Here is a 23,499-nt window from a genome sequence, read left to right on the forward strand (position 1 = left end):
GCGTCTCTCTCTTTCCGAGTATGGAAATGATTTACTGGCCAACGCAAAGAGCCTCTGGGTTAAGAGGGTTTTTACAAAAAATCTTGTTTGAAACAAAACAGCTGGAAGGAAAATTGACCTGTCATGGTGCTCACTTCATGTCCGAAATTGCCATCTGATCTCGCATTAATCCTAATCAGTCCTTTCAGGCCGGGCGTCTTGTTAAGAATATTCAGAGATAAATATTTGAAAGATATCGTCAGCAAAAACTGCACATGAAACCTGCAGCTAAACTGCTGCTTCTCCTCTCCTTGAACTAACTCGATAAGACCTGATTAACATTGTGCTGGCATATTAGTCAGCCAACAGAAAGATTGCAGCAGGAACAGTGTGGTTAACAGGTGACATTATTGAGACGTCACTTTATCTTTGTGTGAATGGAAGGCATTGATTGCATTAGCAACTACAGTATTATCAATGTCTCCTGCAGGTTTCTAAGATTGCTAAATCACTGCAGCACACAATTGCAAAGTAATCGATTGAAATAACACTTTGAAGACGCAGACTGGAAAGGCAGTAGGTTTAAGATGAAACCATTTTGGATTTGCAAAGGGGGGACTGAAGAACTCTACTGATTTTCTGTTCTCATCTTACTCCTGGGAATTGTTGATCTCACAGGTGGATATTTGAATGACTTGACTCCACAAAAACAAGCTATATATATAACCTGGCAGCAAGCTGTGGTTATGCTTGTAGATATAAAGAATCAACAATATTTATTACTTCTAATTCTTAATGGAGGAGTTTGTTTTGGCTTCATGGATATGTTTATAAATTATTTTCCTCTTCCCTCATTAAGACAATGCTTTAGTTTTGCAGGATGCCCCCTGCTTATAATGCGGGGTTTAGGATCCATAAAATTAGACCCTTAATTATTACAGAATTGTGAGTCAAAATGGCCACTGAGCCGGGTCAGCAGGTTGTCAGTGCAGGTGATGATAGTTTGGATACTCTTAAGCTAACTGTTGGGTTTCCGCGTGTGTCAGGAACCCGGCTGACCAAAATAAATAAATTGGTGTAGAGAAGCCATCCACTAGTTTGGTCCTCCATCTTTCCTAAACTGAGAAACACAGTGTGTATAAACTGTTGTTTCCCTTTTGTTTTGCAACAATGTGATTGGTTATGTGAAAGTACCATTACCAATGCCAGGTCCATAGCATAATAATAATAATAATAATGATAACAATAATAATCTGCCTTTTGAGCAGATGTTCTGTTGGGAATTTACAGTGCTGAACAACTGGTTCCCTCATGAATTTCATTGATGTAAGAGCCATAAAAAAATCAATAAACAAATTGCTTTTTACCTTCATCTGTGAAGAGGGACTGTATTAGTTGCTCTGTGTAGACATGCTGGCTCCTGTGACCTACAGAGAGCCCAGCATGTTGGGTTATTTTGGAACCAGACCTTGTACTGGAGAATGTTTTCTTCCCGGATTCATTTCTTACCAGGATGTCTTTGGCATCTACCATTTAACCACCAGCGGAAGCGCTCTGGCTCCGACAGGGAATTGAACCTCCAGGTATGGGGAACGTGTATTATTCTAAAGGCTGAAAATGAGGAAAGATAACCAGTTTGGGAGATTCTGTAGCGTGTTCTTGATCATATGCATGTTTGTAGTACTGCATAATCTTCTTGAAGATTGATGTAATGTGCATTGCCTGCCAAGTGAGGGATGTTTTTTTTACTCATGGTAGTACATTAAAGAAGGCAGATTGATTTGCCATTTACATTGTGTAAATGGCAATGGTGTATTTTCAGCAAATGGAAAAAACATTTTGCAATAGCTTCTAACTATATTATCGCGTGATCAATTCAGAACCGCAGCTTCACTGACATTTAGAAAATCCAGCAACTGAAACTTGGTTGCAAGAGATGTCACAGGAATGCTTATATCAAACTCCATTCCCATTTATATTCCCATCACTTGCACAATCAGTATTTTCAGTGTTGGATGTGTCAAGTGCTTAAAAGCAATATGTTCCTGCAATTATGATACCTCCTTTCAGATGTTACCTTCCCTTATCTCCTGAATACTCAAAAAGCTGTATTTCAGTTACCTGGTGTCGCAATGTAAGGAGTGAAGGATAGTTTGGGTTGCAATCTTTACTTGCTATTGTTGGTCCATAATTGTGCTTGTGGAGGAGGAATGTGTTCGCAAACGATGCATACAAGCAAGTCATATTCCTATTACCTACAGTCAGGCATCTTTACTAACAAGATTCACTAATATACTGTTTGGTAAAAATGGATAAGAACAGCAGAGGAGAGATAAGGTCTGTGCATAACTGTCAAAGGAGTTGAATCACTATTGTGAATGCCCAGTTTAAAGAGTGCTAAAGGATTAAGGAAATAGGTAAAGTGAAGAATAAACAGTGGAGTGGAGGGTTTTAGTATGATTAACGTACCATTATCTGCCATTATCAGATTGTGTTAAGTCATCTCCACACCCGTGGTATATGTCTCTTAATTTTTAGTAACATGTTTCTGACTCTTTCAAACCAGCTGAGGGGAGATGCAGTCATCTTTCCAGATTGTTCCGCTGTCTGAAATATTTTTCTCTGTTCATTTTCAGGCTCAAAAGAATGAAAGGGAATCAATCCGACAGAAGTTGGCACTGGGCAGCTTCTTCGATGATGGCCCAGGAATTTACACCAGCTGCAGCAAAAGTGGCAAGCCTAGCCTCTCTTCACGGTAAGTGTCGGGGGGAAAAAATCTCTTTTAAAAAAAAGTATGTTAACATTTATCTGTGGGGAGAGGTCAGGCATCACAGCAAACTCTCATCTCAAACTTGCTCAACATCATCCTTACCCTACATTCAAACCAACATTCTCTCTCTCTCTCTTATCAATCCTTCTACGTCATCTCTCCTCCGAATATTACCAACGTTGAGATTGCTAAAGTCAATAGAAATGAATTGTAGTTTCCAAGTATCTCATACTCTACTGATGTTTCACTATGTCACAATAAGAATAACTGTCGTTAGATATAGTGATCTCTCATTGAGCAGATATTTCAAAGTGCTTCACAGGATTTACTGCAAAGTGTAGTGGTTGCATTTGCGTAGACTACTCTGGTCGTGAACTTGTGCTCTGGCTTCTAATTGGCACAACTCTGTGATTCTGTTGCAGCCTTCAGAGTGGAATGAATCTGCAGATCTGTTTTGTTAATGATAGCGGAAGCGACAAAGACAGTGATGCAGATGATAGCAAGACTGAGACTAGTTTGGACACTCCTTTGTCTCCAATGGTAAGAATACAAATGTAATTTTGTTGTGGTTGTTGTAACTAGATACTATAGAGTGACCAAAAAATTGTGGTACCATTACAATGTCTTATAAGTCTCAAAGAAATGATGATATTCTGGGGGTGTTTTAGATAGTAGGGTAGATATTATGACTTTTTGGTCACCCTGTACAATAACTGATTCTACTGAAATCAAATAATGCAGCATTTTCTATTTCCACCTTTGATAATGTAGCTGGTTTCTGTTAATAAGTGTTCAAATCACTTAATCTAACTTGTCATTATTCAGAACGTTTCAATCATATCCAGTGGCTTTGTCGTCATATTTTGAAACACCGTCATTTATTCAAAACCAGAATTCGCCCACGCAAATGATTCATTTGTAAAGACAAAGCACAAATGATCCATTAAGCTGTTAATAATTGATCCCGGTTCTTATTTGTCTCCATCAAACGGTGGTTAAATTGAAGTTCATATAGTTTGCCGGGAAAGCATATTAGACAGATTCATTTCGTTGCGATTCAAGCAAAATTGTATTTCATTTATAAAAGCGAAGGAGCAAAATGGGTCACAGCCATCATTGCAAAAAAAAACGTTCACTGNAAAAATATTTTTGAAGGATTAACACCGTGGATATTTTATGGCAGCTACGTTTTTCATAGAAATTAATATATTTTTATGCAGTAGCTGGTCTGCATTTCACATTTTAAAAAAAACATTTTTTGGGGGGGTGATTCCTATTTTCTTAGAGCAAGCAAAGTTCGTCATACTCCGACAGAGACACCACTGAGGAGGAATCTGAATCACTGGATGACATGGATTTCCTTACGAGGCAGAAGAAGTTGCAGGCTGAAGCGAAGATGGCCCTTGCTATGGCAAAACCAATGGCTAAAATGCAGGTTGAAGTAGAGAAACAGAACAGGAAGAAATCACCTGTGGCCGACCTAGTAAGTATTTGTGGCTGCGTCACATACACATCACAGCTCAGAACAATTTGGTCTCATTTCCTAATTCCGCCCACAAAATATACAGTCAATCCGCTTTACAGTAACAACTTGCATTTATATAGCGCCCCTCACGAAGGGTAGCTTCCCAGAGCGCTACCCGTTATATCCTATGAAACACTTTGGGATGTCTCGACGACGTGATAAGGCGCTATATTAAATGCAAAGATTACTGTTACTCCAAACTATTATCTATGTGACAGAAGTGTGCCTTGGACATCTTCCCGACGTGAAAGGCGCTACACAGATGTAATTTTGTTGTTGTTGTTGTTGTTTTAAAGGGATACACAGTTGTCACTTAGGGTAATAATAGGGTAATTTGTTTGCATCCAGGACAGATTTCCTTGTTTTAATGTTTTGGGCTTCCTGATGGGTGGGTTAAAAGGAATAGCGCTAGTTGATGTTTGTGATGAAGTCCAAAGCAATTGTACGTCACCCCTCAGGAAAGTTATTTACATTTTACACAATAAATGGGGAAATGGTGTTTGTCTTCGTGGGGATCAGCAAACACCAACACAAAATAATGGTCTGAATGGCCTTTTGCTCTGTCTCACATCTCTATGGGTCTATGGCTTCCTGACGTTCTGATTTTCCCGTCAATAACAATATTTTCAAGTGAACTGCAATATTTTAATAACAAGTTCAGTGTACTTGATACCTCCAGGCAAGTATTTCTGGAGATAAACACATCATTCTGCTCAGGATGTTTTGATACAAATTATCACAATAATATTGTTGCACAATGTTTACACAGTAAATATATTTAAGTGTAGCTGGTGCTGCGAAATGGGAACTATCAAAACAAGATTGTAATAAATGAAAGAACATACATTTAATTTTACTGTGCCTGTGTGCGGTTCAATCTTTTCAGCGTCTGGCCGCTTATTTCAGAAGCCAGGGAGAGCATTAAGCGCTCGCAGCTCTCCGAGTCTGCGAATGGTTTTTCCGTATGCTTCTGCAAGTCATGTTCCAAAGTACCTAATAAGCACAGACTGATCTGGAGAACGCGATAGGCCGTTAACATGGCAGATGCTAATTGAGTTTTGTGCTGCATTAGGGGGCCGTTCTGAATTAGTTTGGGCCTTGTCGATCTTGCAAAATAGAATAGAATCTCTCCACTCTGAAGATTAAATTCTGTAACTCGGCACAGCAATTTATTGGCTGTGCAAAGACCCTAACACTATCGGATTAATTTCTTCTCCTCAATGCTTTGCAACGTGGTGGGCTTTACTTTAAAAGGCTGCAATTTACTGTTTCACCCTCCAAGATTAATTGAAGCATTTCTGCTTTCAAGGTACAATTAAAGGTTTTTGGCCACTGTAAACCCAGTTAAATTAACAATCATCTGGTTACGAAGAGAGAGTATTTTTCACAATCAGTGTGATCGCCATTAAAAATAAAACCTAAATCATTTAACATGTTCAAAGGATTTGTATGGAGACTTATCATGGCTCAGATTGCGTATCATCACAGATGTGTGAAAAAAAACAGACTCGAAGGATCTGAAAGAGCTGGTCAAAAGTCCTTGCCGAATGCATACACCAAGCTTTGAGTTAATGTTCTTTGCTCCAGATTCCTCCTTCGGTTTAGTGTCAAAATGAGTTATTAACTCACAGTAGGAAAGTTCAATTTTCAGAAATGGGATGCGAATTGAGTCAGGGTCTGCCAGATGCTGTAAACGAGCTGAAAGTTGAAAGGTTCAAGTGGCTTCATTGTAAGGACTGAAAGGTTTTGGTTTGGGAGGAAAATTCTATCTGTAAGGAAACCAACTAACTAAGTACGATCATACAGAGGTCTGAACCACGGAAAGTGAAATACAAGGCACAAAAAGCTAAATGGATATGAAATGAGAGGGTAAATTGAATCACCAGAATGAAATAGTTTAAATGGCTTCCATTTTTGCACTATTCTGAAAATCCTCTTTTACTTTAAAACCCATCACTAGGCATTTATGAAGACCATTTGAGCTGGAGTGCTCCCAAGTTACTCCTTCGCAACTGGGATTAAAATAGATCACTAAAAAAAGTGTTATTAAAATGTTTTGAGAATGCTAAGCCTATTTCTAATTTAATGCAATAATCTACCATTAATTATAATTGTGATCATCGAAGAAGTTTAATTTGTGTACGGTAAATATCTTGTGGCAAATACAGTTATATCATTATATGCGTGTGGGCTAATCTCTGGTGTGGTTGGAATGAGGTTGAAGGGACTTATAATAAATAATAATAATAATGCTTGCATTTGATATAGCGCTTTTCACGCCTTCGAGGCGTCTCAAAGCGCTTCACAGAATATACCGTAAAGTGAATTGATTGTATATTTGTGGGCGAAACAGGGCAGCCAATTAACATGGAGGAGCAGGAGTAGGCCATTCGGCCAATTGTGCACAGCAGTGTCCCACAAACAGTTGTGGATTGAAAATGACCAATTTAATTATTGTTTTTGGTTTTGGGGGGGATTATTATTAGGCTCTGTGTGGAGTAAGGAAACTTGCCCGAGGTTTCGCCCTCTGCCTGGAATTGAACCCAGGTGTCTCGCTTGCAAAGCGAGTGCTCTAACCACTGAGCTACAGGACTCCACATAGTTGGCACTTAGTTGGCATCAAAGAAATTAAAATGTTCCAATGAAAGGCGGATCTGAACACGTGCTGTAAAAAATAGATTTCAGATCCACAGCGTAGTTAATAATAATTATTCTTATTCTTGCATTTGATATAGCGCTTTTCACATCAGATGGATATCTCAAAGCACTTCACTGGATTTATTGTCACGTGTAGTGACTGTATTTTGTAGGCGAACAGCAGCCAACTTGTCCACAGAAAGTGCCAAGTGCACAATCAAGTAGTCATTAATCAATGTTATCTGAGGGATACAATTCTGTCAAATGATGGCAGTCAGAGTGACATACACAGGATTCTCTGCAGGAGGTGCACTTTTTTGCCCAGAGATTACTTTTCTGGTGTCATTTATGCTGCAGTTTTCCCTCCAGGGCTATCACCGGTAAAATAAATCACTAAACCCCAAACAGAATTCAATAGAAAGGGGCACCGACATGATCCAGCACCTACAAGTAAATAAGGCCAATGTTGCTTGATTTTTATCATCCTGGATGCTCATTTGCTACTTCAAATCTCATTCATGTTCTGCGGTCCTGTCATGTTTCATTGATAAGTGTTCTTCCCAGGTTATTTAATGGGCGAAGTAAGTGAAGGGCAGAAATAGCACAATGCTCCAGGGCCCTGGAAATTATGCTTATCCAGTGATTCTTAAATAGACAAACATCACATGCAGTTATGTTGGATTTAAAATGAACAGAATCCCCGAGTGATTTGCTGGTATCTTCAGCAGTATAGTCCTGGTAATTTAAGACCCGCTGAGATCTCAGGACTTTATATCATTCCTTGTAAAGATCAAATGATCCCATTATTCAACAGAATCCAGAAAAAGAGCAATCCATAGAGTGGTCACTTTCTATACCATAGTCTTATAAAAATGAATGCAGAATCACTCTGCGTTGCATAGTACTATATATTTAGTGACCCACATCTGTTCTACATGTTCACCTAAAGTTTCTGTAAAATTTGGCAAACACTTTTAACCCCACAAGAACCTAATGTCAGTTCCAGTAAACTAGAATTGCTTCAATTGCTTTGTTATTGACTAATGATGAAGCCCAAACTACACTAGCATACAACAACAACAACTAATAATAATAATTAGGTCTCTCAATCCACGACTGTTGTGGGACACTGCTGTGCGCAATTGGCTGCCGCATTTCGCCCACAAATATGCAGTCAATTCACTTTACAGTATATTCTGAGAAGCGCTTTGAAACGTCTCGAAGATGTGATAAGGCGCTATATTAAATGCAAGGATTATTATTACTTATATAGCACCTTTCACGTCAGAAGGACGTCCCAAGGCGCTGGACAGTGAAGGGTTTTCATCCAAGCTGGGGGGGTTGGAATCAAAGGGTGGAGGGCAAAGGGGGAGTGGGAAGATGACCAAAGGCACGGTCGAAGAGAAATGTCTTGAGACCGACCTTGAAGGAGGCAAGGGAAGGGGGAGATGGAGGGGTTCTGGGATAGAGTTCCAAAGGATGGGGGCAGAGAGGCTGAAGGTCTCATGGTGGTATATTTCATTCACTCCACTTAAGAACTTTCTTTTATATATGGAAGAATATTTATTTAAAGGGGAAAAAATCTACAATTCATTCCTTGGAATGATTCTATGGAATCCTTGAATATCCAGCGGTGACCAACTGTCGGAGATAATGGCATTCACGTGTGCATCTGTCAAACATGACCTTTTTGCAAATGCAAACCTAGGTCTGTGGATAGTGCTTGCTCAGAATAATTTATTGAATTCTTATATATTTCAAGATGTCATACTCTTAAGCATGTGAATTCTAAATTAGTGGAGAGCAATGAAACTGTATATTTGTTGGTGCTTCACCCAGCAATCTGATATTGTTGTTACCTGTTATTTGGTTGCCTCCAATAATCACCTCTTAGTCAGAAGGTATTAACTCTTATTGAGGTCTAACTCTTCAGGATGCAGCCCCGCCATCTGTTACCTCACCTTTAGTTTTGTTGAGACATCCTCCCAACGTGATAGGTGTTGTATAAAATGCAAAGGTTATTGTTTATCTATGAGTCTAGATGGTGAGTGTTGACAGACAATCCAGTCTTGAGAGATGGTTATAACACTTAAATCTGATCCTGCTTTCACTTGATAACCACACGGGTACTTTCCACCTATGGGAGCAAGCAAAAGCTGGTATTATTCATTCCAGTACAGACATATAAGGGAAAGTGCCAACTTGCATCTTGAATATAGTTACAGATTCAATAGCGGACAAGATTGACATTTGGAAGCTATGTCCCAGTACTACGTTAATCTAATGGGTGTAAAAAAAATCTGTTTGAGCCATTTCAGACATGTTCATGCTAAGTATATTGTGTTCTCTTGCAGTTGCCTCACATGCCTCACATCAGTGAGAACTTAATGAAGCGGAGTCTGAAACCCACTGACCTGCGAGATATGACTATCGGGCAGCTGCAAGTCATAGTCAATGATTTACACTCCCAGATTGAGAGTAAGTATTTTATCTTAGATTCTGTTCTTCCTTTGGTTCCTGTAACCACAAACGTAATTACACGCAATATCCAGGGTGGATTCCAAACGTCTCTCTTTGAAAATAATAAAAAAAAATTCCAATGGCAATAAATGTTCCTACGTGTGACTTGAGGCATTCAGTAGTCATGGAATACTTCAGGGTGGGTCATAAATATTCACTTGTATGCACCTGGGGTCATATCCAAACATATTGATAGAGGTATTCTTTATCCGTTGGCTGTAGGTGGGGTCAACCCAGTTCCTAGGGAACAATATAGCAGAAAGCAACCTTAGTTTGGCAGTAATTGCACATCAAACTTACTTGAGTCTCAGTCTGGCTGGCGTTGGATGTGGAAACCTCATAGAAGTGCTGTAGGGGATGTTTGGTTGAGGTTGGTCTTGAGCTACGTGGATGTGACAAAGACCTAGACCTCTTTGATGTTGATATCGGTAAGCCTTTCCATGACATGAGGATCTCCTTTATGCCGTCCACTATTCTTCCAATTGAGGAGCACAAATTTCAACAAAGGCAAAATTCAGCCAGAAACACTGTGGTCAATCTGGATAGTAAGAGTTGTCAAATCTTTGAAAGAGAGGACTTGCCACAAACGCCGACATGTGTTAAAATCATTTGGATTTATGGGTAATTATAGTTGAACCTTGGTGTAATAAGTGGTTACAAATCGTTATTTTTACGACTTTGTTTTTTTTTCCTCTTTGAACAGCAGGGGCCGTAAAAATATAGCATTAGGTGAAGAATGTAAGACTAATTGTGCCTACATGGTGCATATCTGCCTCAGCTGGAGCTGAACGGATCCAGCTGTTCATTTCAATGTGTTTTATGCCGATGCATCAGTTACTGAAAAGAAATAGGATTTTTTTTAGTTTGGAAAATATGTAATACAAACATAGACATTGGGCCGTAAAGCCTTATCCTTTCCGTAGACTACACTAGTATAGATGATCAATGAGACTCTTTATGTGCAATACAGTTCACTGTGAAGCTTTGTTGAGCGGTTCCCAGATAAGAGGCTGCAATAAATGAACCACAGTGCACACACATCAGTGCTGTGTTTACACCATGTAGATAGCGGCAAATTGACCAATTTTTTGAAAGAGATGATTTTAGGAGCACTTCAATTCTCCAGCTCCCTTTCCTCCCCCACTCCGCCCTAAGAACAAGCCTCTTGGACAGTTCATTAAATCACCCAAACACCTCTAACAGATTGTTTTATTGATGTCACTAAAAAGGTGAAAATACACCAGTTCGTTATGTTATTTATTTGTTTGTTTATTTATTTAGGGGCCTGGATTTTAACAGCCTCAATAAAATGCCATGTGGAGCAGGGAATGTAAATTAGACTTTCCGTACTCCATTGTTATACCGCAGAGAGCGTTATGACTTCTCTCGCAGCCGTGTAAACACAACACCAACCATTACAAAAACATTATCATATGTAATGTTTTACAAGGTTCAGCTTTCTAACCATAACCATCAAGTGTCTTGGTGGCCAGATCTATTTGCTTTGGTGTTATCTCTCACGATTCAGGAGGCGGGGGAAAAAAGCTACTTTGGGAAATTTTAATGAAATATGTGTAACCATTATATAACGGCTGGCTGAGAAGCAAGAATTTAGTTGCAGGGAACTCAAGATTTCAAAAAACTAATCTCTGTGTATAATGAATGGCCTTGTGATGTTGCAGTTTAGATTCCTGCTAGGAGTGTAATGGATTGGAACATGTGAAGTGCACTTCCATCCTGTTGCTGTTCTTGTGCATAAGTAGATGTTTTCCATAAGTGTACAACCTTCAGGGCTGCTTACTTCTGGGTGGAAACTTGGTGGACAGCCCTTCCCAGTAAAATCATATCAGCCCCAACCAAAAACCAATCCTCCTGTTCTGTTTTGCAATCGTGTGCTGGGGTAAATGTACCTCATTCCTTGCTTGCAACAGTAAATTACATGAACCCCATTTCGGTGCCTTTCATCTGTTGACTGAAACCAACGAATGTCGCAGTGAGGATAAATGTAGCATAAATTGAAAGGCTATTTTGGAATATGAACGCTGTTCCCCTTGAACTGAAGCTATTATGAAGCAGTGCGGGGAAACAAATATTTGCTTGATGTTCTATCATGAAAGCAGCCTTGGAATTTGTGATTGCGTCTCACAAAGCCACAACTTATTTTAGCAATCAACCATCAGCTCTGTGTGTGTGGGGAGCCCTTTGACACAGGAATGCAGCGCTCTCACAGCGACAGATAGCCACATATATAATTTTGGTTTAACGTTTGGTCACAAGAATAAATGATGGGTAATCTTGAAGTTGTTTTTAGCTGCTTATGAGTGGCTTGTTGGGTTAACCTGCCTCGGGCTCACCCTTGTCTCAGATACAACAACCACAACAACAACAAATTGCATTTGTATAAGCACCTTTCACGTGTGGAGTTCGTCCCAAGGTGCTTTACGGGCCTTTACCGAATGTAAATCTCGTATCTTTTGGAGATGCTACAAAATCTACATATCCGCTCTTGTTAATCAGCCCAAGTGATCAGCATCAGTAGATCTTTGCTGCCCCGCTGAGCACAAACTGTAGTTCTGAGTATCGCCAGTTGTAAGATGAGAAGATTTCAGTGTGCTAAAGTCCGAGAGATACTGCATTATGTTGTTGGAAGAGAACGGACAGGGTTAATTTTACTTTGGGGGTATTCCGTTTTGCAGAGTGTATGAGTAACATGCCCAATTAGAGGTTAAAATTGACCTACTGGGCAGGTTTATCAAATTATTCAGTAAACGATTCAACAGATCTTGGTAGATATAATAATAATAATCCCTCCAAAAACCAAAAACAATAATAAAATTGGTCATTTTCAATCTACGACTGTCTGTGGGACATTGCTGTGCGCAATTGGCTGCCGCGTTCGCCCACAAATATACAGTCAATTCACTTTACAGTGTGTTCTGTGAAGCGCTTTGGGACGTCCTCCCGACGTGAAAAGCGCTATATCGAATGCAAGGATTATTATTATTATTAATGGGACACTTCTAAAAAGGTTACTCTGTTGCCATGGACACTATTGGCTTTGGCCAGCAGGGGGCACTATGAGAACATTTAAACCCGTTTGGAAATTCGGTGGTGGGAATCGTCTGTGAATTCTGTTCAGTAAATGTAAATAATGGTATTACAAAGCAGTTCTCATTTATTTTCATGTGCCTTCTGGCCCCACCCCTCCCTCCCGATCAAAGATTCCCTTTCCTGTGGACAGGCACAGATTTTCAATATTTAAGGGCCCAAATTTACTAGAAATCTGGATTTCTTAACTTCAAAGGGATTTCTGTCGGTAGACAATAAAGACATTGTGACTAGTTTGGGGCATCCCATTTTAGGGAAGGTATCAAGATCATAGAAAAGTTACAGAAGCGATTATTTCGGATGATATCAGGGAAGTTTAGAAGTTTTAGTTATGAGGAAAGACTAGGAAAACTGGAATTGTTTTCACTAGATAAGGGAAGTCTGAAGGGAGATTATATGTTGAAATGATGAGGGTGTTTGACAAGGTGAATTGGGAAAGAAACTGTCGCCACTGATCGTTGAGTCCATAATTGGAGGCAATGAATCGAAGAGCATGACAAGAAGATAAAGGGAGATTTGGGGAAAATTGTTTTAAACAGATGGTTTTTAAAAGAAAATGGTGGTTGAAGGAGAATCCATAGTCGCTTTTAAAAGGAAATGACTGTACAAATCTTTGAAAATGACAACTATAAAAGGTTACAAGGAAGAGACAAGGGAATGATAGCTTTCATAGAAATTACATAAGCACAAAGGGTGAGTGACCTTCTGTACTATAAGATCCTAAATTCACTTTAGCCAACTCAAAGGAAGTGACTGCGTTTCGACAGATTGCTTTTATGACGTCAGAATCTCCGATATGCACTTTCCAATTCCTTGACCTTTGTGATTACCAGAGTTATCATTCAGGGCTTCATTAGGATTTGGGCAAATGGGAACTACTCATATGGGTTTCTGGCAGATAAAAGGGCCAAATTCATCCATTGGATTTAAAAACTGAATGAGTTTTGCCCAGAGAAATTCAAGTTAATATTTTTAGGGAAATGGTATCGAGCAAAGGATTATCTATGATTCACACCGAAAACAAAGCATTTGTAATACCAATCAGTCCTTATTTGGCAAATAATGCAAAAATCATATATTGTGAAAGAAATTGCCAAGTTTGTACCAACTCACAGATCCTCTTAAATTTTCTAAATATTTACCACGTCTTCCTGTTTCTGTTTCCATTCATCTTAGCGTAATGAATTGTAGCTGACTTTTACAAAAACTGAAGGTGGAGTTGCCACACTGCTATTTCACTCTATCACAATACAGCAAGCCACTGGTTTGAGCTCTGTGCTTCCCCACACATAAATCCTTACCTTCCCCTGTGCCAATGAAGGGAGAAGTTTACTTTACAAGAACGGGATAATAATATTAATCCTTGCATTTGACGTAGCGCCTCATCACATCATCGAGACGTCTCAAAGCACTTCACGGCATATACTGTAAAGTGAATTGACTGCATATTTTGTGGGATGGAAAGAAAGTGTGTAAATGAGCTGCCCTGGTGCGTTCCGCTCATGTGTGGCTTGTAGACAGCCCAAGAGCAGACACAGGAGGTCACGTTTATATCATGGGGTTAGCACATGCCTTGGATAGAACTTAAAACAAGGAACAATCAAGAGAAATATAATGGGGCCAGGACACTTGATGCTATGATGGGAGGACGGTAGGATAGGTATTCTGGAAGCATGAAATCAAAACCAATCTTGGGAGATGCCACTGATTATACCACGAGCTTGCTCTCTGCGGCCAGGACTGTGATGAGTTGTGTCTGGCTGGGTAAATTCAACACCATGGCGACGAGGATTTTGGGAGTGATGGATTGTGTTGGGCAGATAATGATAATAGTTGGGTTTTAATTTTCAATGCTTGGCAATGGCGTCCAGGGTTTTACATTGTTGTCTGGTAAGGATGGAAAGTGTTCCAGGAGCAAGTGCGCAGCGAATCACTTTCATCTGCCTGCTGATTAATGTCACATGGGAAATCTAATTTAAGAGTACCGTGTTTGGGAGTTGGGGGAGGAATGATTGGCTGCCAGGATGGGCTGTGTTTGCACGGTATAGTTGGAACTACACATTGGTTCTGTTTTTATTAATAAGAACGAAAAGAGACATGGCCACTCTGTTAATATTTCTTTCAAAAGGCTTCAGTGGCTCGAGTTGAACAAAAAGCAAGAAAATGAGTTGAACAAATCCTGAGAGATGTGATATTGGTCTCACCCACGGAAACATTCTGAGAGCATTAAATGCGATTCTTTTAGCTGTTACCACCACAGGGTTTTTTCCAGCAACACCTGAAGATATATTTTTAAAAGGTTCCTGATTTAACCTGGCTCAGAGTCCTCCAGTCTTAAATCATCTGTTGGGTTTTCTTTTCCCAGTGGAGAAAGTGGGTCAATTAAACTCAAAAGCTTTCAAAAAGCAGCCCACCCAAGATTGGAAACCTAACCCGCAGTCAATCCTGCATATGATTTGTGTCCTGCTTTGGAGTGGAACATTCATACTGATTTATCCACTTCTCATCTCCCTCCCTCCCGCCCATCTCGTCCGTGTTTCTGGCAAATCTAACCTATAGCACTTTGATTCTTTTAATGCAATCGGATCACATAATGACCATAGTTCTACATGACCTGATTGCTATGGAGTAATGGTGTAACAGATGCTTAAATCACTTGCAAGGCAGCAATTTTACATCAGTCGTTTATCCCTCAGGCCCATGCTGTGACTTGCTTATGATTCAATACATAGAGGCCTACTCTAGGGCTATTAGTGTGGCACTATATAACCAGCACAAAATTAGCCACAAAACATGCAAGTGATGAAGTCACAAGTGCAAAGGCCCACACATTGAGCAATAAAGTAGGTGTAGTATATCACTAGTAGCCATGAGCGTGATAATTCCCATATAATGAAAGTCCTGAGAAATTGGCAATTTTCCCAATACTAATGTTCAATGGAGCAGAGATTGATGGGCCTCATTATCTTTGTGGTGTCTATAATTTCAATGCTGCTCTGCAAGATGTGAATTCACACTCACTGTAGTGCCATTTTCATTGGTACTGGATAAAGTGCCTCACTTGTGTGTTTCGTTACACGATCCAGATGCACAAAGTGAGTGGGATGTTGTTCTATTCCATAACGGGGGCTGTATTTTTAGAGCCATTCAATCCCGTCAACGCAGATTAGCAGCGATCTTTCAAACCGCATTTCTTGAAACATGAGTATAAAATAATAAATTAATATATTAAATACAGTGATCCAATTATGCGCTTTGTGACTTAATTCAGTTGTTGCTAAAGGGACCAGACAATTGATCATGATCCAGATTGATTCCTAAAGCTCTCTGACAGAGAATGGAAAGCCAGGTTGGTTGGATGGAGTCAGTGTGAGGGTTAGCTGTGCTGCATAATCCTGTTCATTGTATTGACTGACAATTCACTCGTGGTGGCAAAGCAAATATATTTACTGTAGAACTAACGGCATGTAGAGGAACAATCCTGACAGGCTGTTTTCCGAAAGAACTAAATCAAATTTAATTGGCGCTGCGTTTGGAAGTTGAACATCAGGACAGAGATGATTCTTTTCGTTTAATGTGAGGTAGAGCTCAATTTACACGACAGCTGTAGATTTTCAGATTTCTTTCAGATTCACAGCTGTTCCAAATTAAAATGTACCATGTTAGCAGTGCTAACGTATTTACCTTAACATTACTTAAGAATAAAAAATTGCTGGCTTCCTGAGGTCTGCATTGAGCCAGCTGTGGAAACACATTGATCAAAAACAGGTCCATGAAAATATTATAACCTGAACCAAATCAAATTTCCTATATAAACTGGGTATCAGTACCAAACAATATGATTTTAACATGAAATTTATAGATCACTTAACTTATAATAATAATAATACTTGCATTTGATACAACGCCTTATCAAATTGAAACACTGCAAAATTAATCGACTGTGTATTTTGTGGCCGAGGTTATTCTTGAAGTTAGAGATATTACAGAGCATTCCACTCCCGCCTTCTGTTCCCTCAATCATAAAGAAGACATGAACTTCCCCGGAAGAGTATGTCCTACCAACAGCAGTTTCCTCTCGCTTCCCGATTTGCCCGCCTTTCAGATCAGGGTCCAGGTTGGGTAGCTTCTGTCTGCCCTCTGCTGCCGTTTTATTTCCGGTCGACAGAAAACCTGCTTCTCCTGTCTCTTGTGACAATAATCTCCAACCCCAATGATGATCACGTGGCCACAGAATGCAATTGTTGTTCTTGAGCTCCGACTGCAATCCATCATTTTAAAATAAATTGATTTTCCACAAATCTGTGAAGCACTTTTAAGGCATTTCAACATGATAAGGCCCTGTATTCAACTGAAGGATTATTGTTATTACCCATTTGTTTATAATAGGTTGAAACAGCATAAGATTGGAAACCTTGAGTGAATAATGAAAGTGAAAATCTTGTCTTTGTTTACAGTATCAGTTTCTGCATTTAAACTGAGTGGTTTGTGTGAAGCAGTGATGTTATAGAGTGAAATGGTAGCAGCAGCTAAAAATACATGACAATAATGGAACCAATATGTTTGTATGTGTGTACGTTCTAATAAAATTTACATAATAATCCTTACATTTGAAATCGTGCCTCATCACATCAACGAGACGTCTCAAAGCATTTCACAGAATATACCGGAAAGTGGATTGATTGACTGTATATTTTGTGAGCGAAACACGGCAGCCAATTGCACACAGCAATGTCACAACACAGCCATGGAGTGAGTGACCAGTTTTATTTGGGGGATTGTTGTCCAGGACACTGTGAGAAACTCCCTTCACTTTTTGAACAGTGCTGTGGGATCTCGGTTTCAATATCTCATCCGAAAGACGGCACCTCCGACGATGCAACATACCCCCAGCGCTGCCTTGGTGTGTCAACTTAGACTACATGATTTCAAGTCCCGAAGTGGGGCTTGGATCCACAACCTTGTGACTCAGAGGCGAGAGTGCTATCACTGTGCCAGGCTGACACAATACTTCTGGAGGTGTAATTGAAGCCTCACTGTAAGCAAGTAAGAAGACTGAACTGCAGTATATATGGGACTGACTGAGGGCTGGTCTAACCTGTTCATAATGACATTTGATATGCCTCAAAGCTGTTCTGGCTATGACTTTGCAAAACCTGTAAATGAAGTCCCGATTACGTCACCTTCCACGTGGGTGACTTCTTAAAATGCTGGCGTTGAATAAATTACTCCGTGTCTTGCAGTAAGCTCTGCGCTAAGTGGCACAGGTGTCAATGCAGTGAAGAAGATGGTCACAAAAGAATTGTTGCTGAGGTTCAGAACACGCCATTTATTGAATGTACCAGGGTTTGACACTTCCACCTGTTCAAGGATGGAAGATGTATGAAGTGGAAAAGCAAAATAGCCCAGTTTCTATCCTACGCTTCAACAAAAGCTTGACAGTTTGATAGAGGTAACAAACACAAATATGGTTCAGTTGGCAGACTGACAACATGCACTAAATGCATTGCGACAGCAGTAATAATAGAGGTCAGAGATTTCATCTTTATTTAGCAGTGTTTACAGAACTGACTAATCTATCAAGTGTTTCAATCCTTTCACATTTCATACCTGACAACAAACAGAGGTGTCTGAATGCAATTTACTTTGGCTGATTATCAGATCACACAATTTTTTATATTGACAGATTTTCTTTCCCCTGAGATGGGTAACTGTCTCTCGGTAAAAAAAAATAATCATTTTTTTCTTCAAAGTGCAGTTTAAAAGGTGCAATGTTACAATACCCCAAAAGGGAAATCAGAAAGTGAAGGATAGAAAATCAGTTCAGATCCTCTGCATTACTTAGGTCAGTCGTCCCATGCGTTGGTGCACTAGAATACAACACAAAATTACATTTGTATAGCGCTTTTCATGATGGGAGGACATCTCACTACTGCATTACATACGAACATATGCTCCTGGCACTCTATCTGGACATGTCACATATGAACAGATTGATTTAATTGTTAAACCCTTTGTGTGCGCCACACAGCTTAACAGATCGCTGACACCATTCTCTTTATCTCTTCTAACAGGTTTAAATGAAGAGTTGGTCCAACTTCTACTCATTAGAGATGAACTACACATGGAGCAGGATGCCATGCTGGTAGACATAGAAGATCTTACCAGGTTGGTACAAGGATTCTATTGAACATCAACGTCCATTTCTCATTAGTGCATTAGTTTCTGTTGTCTTAAGTCTGTACTTTCCCAATGGACCATCGAACAGCTCTTTGTGTCTTGTTTTTTTTCGCCCCCGCAGTATTCATCTGTATTTCCCCCGAAACATTTAAATTTGTTCAAAAGAGTAACATAACCTGGCTAACTCCATATAGTTCAGTCATATAAGAAGAGCCCAGTTGGGGACTTCTTTACAAGGGGAGCTTGGTTATACCGAAACAAAAACTAGGGGGCACTTTTACATCTGAAGCCTTGTGTGTGTTGGAAAACCCTCCAGGTCATCATTTTGAGTGATTTCTGGGAAAGCTAGAATAGGGATACATGTCAGATCTCGAAAGGCCTGTTGACCCATTTTGTCCTTCTCTCTAGGCATGCCGAAAGTCAGCAGAGACACATGGCAGAGAAAACAGCAGCCAAGTGAGACCGGGATGAGCATCCAACAAGCAATGAGACTGAAGAGGGGGGAAAAGCTAGATTTTACTTTGCTTCTGTGGTTGTAAAATGCTGATACTCAAGATGGTGCAGTTCAAGAAAATCAGTGTTAGTCATTGGTGCTGTTTGAAGCTTTATGTCCAGTGATTGGCCCTACGCTTCTTTGATTTTTTTTTTAATCGGATTACATTTGTCACTGAATTGTATCGGGCATTTCAGTAAAATGTTGGTAACTGATATGCAATTCTAGTAATACTGAAACGTTGCAGGATTGGAGGTACACAAAGTAGTTGAGCTAACTTCTAACTTTGGATTTTAGTTTTACAGTATTTTATCATGGGCCTCCTTTTTTTTTTAATTCACCACAGACGGTAGTTTTAAACCAATAAACTTTATTTAAAGGTGCTATTAAAGTCAAAGAGTATATGCCTGCCTTGTAGTGAAGTTGTAGCTATTGGTAATTAGGTCACTTGAATCGGTTTTCAACATTTTGTAAATGTTGATTATCTGACGCAACCATTTTAAAGTGTGTTAATATAATTTCGTTCAATTGGATTCAGAAATGTTATCTGGAAATTTTATGTACAAATATGTAAAATAAAATAATTAAATTTGTTTCCTATGATTATACCTATATTAATTTCGATCCATGTGGGTGCATTGAATTAGCGACAACCTCTTAATATCTAATAGCTGTGCAAATCTTAAATATCACATTGGGATGAATGAATATTGAACATTTTACATAAACTGTTTTTGTTGTATAACAATCAATTGCAAGTGACTGGCAACATTTAAGAAGTCACTTTGAGTTTTCCATTCATATGATTTCTTGAGAAGCCGTTGAACTATGCACTCAGGCTGAAAGAAAAGCTACATCTAGTTAAAAATAAGGGATCACACATTAAAAACCGTATAACACAGGTACCAGTCACCATTATGTTTTTATTCTCGGGGTTCAACAAAATATCGATAGAGCGCTTTTCACGTCGGGAGGACATCTCAAAACATTTTAGAACTGACTGAGGAGCCAATGGTGAGCGAAACTGAGAAAGGTGTTGGCGTGTGTATGGGGGCGGAGGGCGGGGGAGTGGGGGGTGAAATAAAGGCTTTAAAGTCTAGAAAAAACAAAGGAGACTGTATTACTAGAAATCTGTTCTCTACTTCTCCCCCCACCCTCTGCTTGCGGAATATCTGTCCGGTTTCCACTCGTTATCTGCCACAATGGAATGATTAAAGTTGGGAGCTCATTACATGAGCACTCACAGCTACAGACCCACGTTCCTGAGAGTAGCACTCGAAGACATAGCTTGAGATTACCACCCTTAACAAGCAAGGCTGAAGAGGGATAAAGGAGTATATGATTAATATGAGATAACGTGTTAAATTGCTGTCCCGAGGATTTGAGATTTCCCCAGTTTCTCAGCTGGACGTGACACAAGGGGGAGCGATAAAAGGGGGAACAATAGATGGTTGGCTCTCATTGCTCATGAGCCTATTTTTTACACAACACATTTAGTGAGATGGTGGTTGATGAGTATATGGTACAAGCAAAAAAAAAACACGTTTTTGATGGTAGAAGCATAGCTGGATGGTCTGCTCTCTTTTAACAATTAGTATCAACAACAACTTGCATTTATATAGCTCCCTTCACGCGAGGGTAGTGTCCAGGACTCTTGTCAGTGTGATCTGGCTGCATTTTACATCATAACCATTTTTCTTAGTTCTTAACATGGCTATGAGGTGAAACTACTTATTCGAAGTTCAGCATCTGCGGTTAACAATTCCTGGTTGAACTGTCACGATTTTACAGCCAGTTAATAAACTCTCTACACATGACTGCCAATTCAAGTGACGTGCTTTGGAACAAACTGTGAAGTTTCTTTTTAAAGTTGTAGAGAGCACAGATACACGAGTAAAAGCGAAATAGGAAGTAAAACTATCTAAAGCAGAAGAAGACACTACATACTGTAAACTTGCAGAGACTGAATTAACATTTTCTGTATCTTACTCTAGTTTCAATATATAAGTAAAGTACACTACATATATATATTTCTCATTTACTGTATAAGTTTGTAGAAAATCAGGTTTGCAAATGCAGATTGACTTATGCACTTGTCACAACCAGTGAACTTGCCCTTTTTTTATATTCTGCATATAATGTGATCAAACTCCAGTTTCTGCTCTCAAATCATCAGTTGCATCTGCACTGTTTCCAGGAAACGGAGAAATCTTTAATTGTTGTATATAAATATTCGACACTGTCAGACTAAGACTCATTAAGTTCCACATTTTTCATGGTCCCAACTGATATGACATTTTTGAGTTTTACCGTATTGGATTGAAGCAAATTATAATAATAATCCTTGTGTTTGATACAGCACCTTATCAAGTCTTCAGCTTATCAAAGAGCTTCACAGCATATACTTGACTGTATATTTTGGCAGCCAATTGCGCACAGCAGTGTCCCTCCCACAAGCAGTCGTGGATTGAGTGACCAAATTATTTATTTTGAAGCAATTGTTACCCCTGGAAAAGCGATCCCCAATCACTAACAACTGGGTTCCTGCTTACTGCTGGGTAAACAGAGGTGAGTGGAGTAAGGAAACTTGCCTAAGGTTTTGCCCTGGCTGGGAATCGAACATGGGTCAACAACAACAACTTGCACTTACATAGCACCCTCCACAGGGTAGAGAGGCTCAGAGCGCTTAAAGATCCTCTCACCAAAACACTACAGCACTCCACATCACTGTGCAGTGTTGAGCAAGCAGCACAAGTCTCAAAAACATGATAAGGCACCATATCAAATGCAAGAATTATTATTATACATCTCGAGGAAACAGTAGAATCCCAAGAACAGGTGCCGAACAGTTAATAAATACTGATACATCAAAGAACTCACTGTCAATATGAACATCAATTGCATGTTATAAGTGTGTCAGGGAATCTCAGAAGCCTGTACTCCTTCATCGCTAAGTACAGCAAAACGGAAAGTGTATTGAAGGAATGTGGCAGAGTTCGGAATGATGTCAGAAGAATGAATGTGTAAGAGAACTGAAAGCGAACTCTGAAATAAAACAATACGTATACGTAAGGGGTGAGAGATTGAAATAGAAAAGTTAAGTATGTCTAAAAAAAGTCACAAAAGATACTAAATTAATAATGGAAAATTAATCTGTTTTATCCCTCGACACTCATTAGCTTGACTTTTGATTTAATTGTTAACTTTTTTTTGTTTATTTTAACCTCTTAATTAAGGAATGTTGTTTAGCTTGTGAAGAACATAAATATAAAGAGAGAATTTAATCCCCAAATAAAAACAGGAAATGTTTCTTAAAAATGCAGTAAGTTCCCACAATGAAACAATTGTCAGATGAGACATTTTGGGGTGAAACGTGCTCGCAGTGGCGCGTTAAGTTCATTTTAATTCGAATAATTAATTTCAACACATTAGCTTTGCAAAACCATTAGCTTTGCAAAACTGATGCCAATGCAATGCATCTTATTGACATTGGTGTCAAATCACTGAATGATTGAGGATTGTGAAGTTTATCAAAAAATACATTCCAGCTATTTATTGGAATATAAGATCTATATATTCTATTCTTCGCTGTAGGGTTGTAATATATGTTTGATGAAATCATCATAGGTGGTTGCCAACTAAGTACTCTATTCTTCACTAATGCTGTGAGCACAGGAACTTGGTTCTTGTTTCAAGCGTTTCTGATTCTTAAACATTCGATTCAGTAAATATTGATACTAAGAATCCTGTTAAGGGGAATTTCATTTTTTAGGTTTTTTCGCTCGTTCACACTAGTTTCATTAGCTTTTTCCTGCTGAGCCCTATGATGGTTCTACATTTCGTGTGGAAGTTCCTTTACGTTTCTCTTATTCAAAATTTTAAGCGTGATTCCAGTAAGTCTCAACACTTTCTGAGCTCGGGTCAGCATAAAAATCTCGGGTCGTTTGGATTTACAGCTAATTGTTTACTCACTGGACGATACAGGCCATACTATTCAGAAAAATGTATCAGTGATCAGAAAACATCCCTGATTCTTCTGAAGAAAATGACCGGGAAGAAATTTGACATTCTTTTTGTCCGTCCTCACATTTAATTCCAGAAGCTTCCATTAATTTCACCCACGTCAGAAACTCGCACCAACGGAATGGAATATCCTGGGGCAGCTGATGACTAAGTGTTGGAAATATGGGTGTGAAGTCCCATAACGTAGTGGTTATTGCGCTCGCCTCGCAAACGAGAGAACCCGAGTTCGATTCTCGGCCATGGCAAAAACGTTAGGCAAGTTTC

The 23,499-nt window shown here is 39.4% G+C and overlaps 1 protein-coding gene across 7 annotated transcripts in view; it reads left to right on the forward strand.

Annotated features, from left to right (window-relative positions):
- The window catches only part of schip1 (schwannomin interacting protein 1), a 49,831-nt gene extending 30,016 nt beyond the window's left edge, over window positions 1-19,815 (forward strand). For all 7 annotated transcript variants that reach the window (XM_007888432.2, XM_007888465.2, XM_007888441.2 and 4 more), the window contains 6 exons: window positions 2,616-2,734; window positions 3,172-3,289; window positions 4,035-4,232; window positions 9,266-9,389; window positions 18,614-18,707; window positions 19,128-19,815. In XM_007888432.2, the coding sequence (XP_007886623.1) occupies window positions 2,616-2,734; window positions 3,172-3,289; window positions 4,035-4,232; window positions 9,266-9,389; window positions 18,614-18,707; window positions 19,128-19,179 (705 nt within the window). In that variant the 3' untranslated portion in view covers window positions 19,180-19,815. The remainder of the gene's footprint in view (window positions 1-2,615; window positions 2,735-3,171; window positions 3,290-4,034; window positions 4,233-9,265; window positions 9,390-18,613; window positions 18,708-19,127) is intronic.
- The last annotated feature ends 3,684 nt before the right edge of the window (window positions 19,816-23,499 follow it).

Source organism: Callorhinchus milii, unplaced genomic scaffold (genome assembly GCF_018977255.1).
Source record: "Callorhinchus milii isolate IMCB2004 unplaced genomic scaffold, IMCB_Cmil_1.0 Scaffold11, whole genome shotgun sequence".
Taxonomy (NCBI): Eukaryota; Metazoa; Chordata; class Chondrichthyes; order Chimaeriformes; family Callorhinchidae; genus Callorhinchus; species Callorhinchus milii.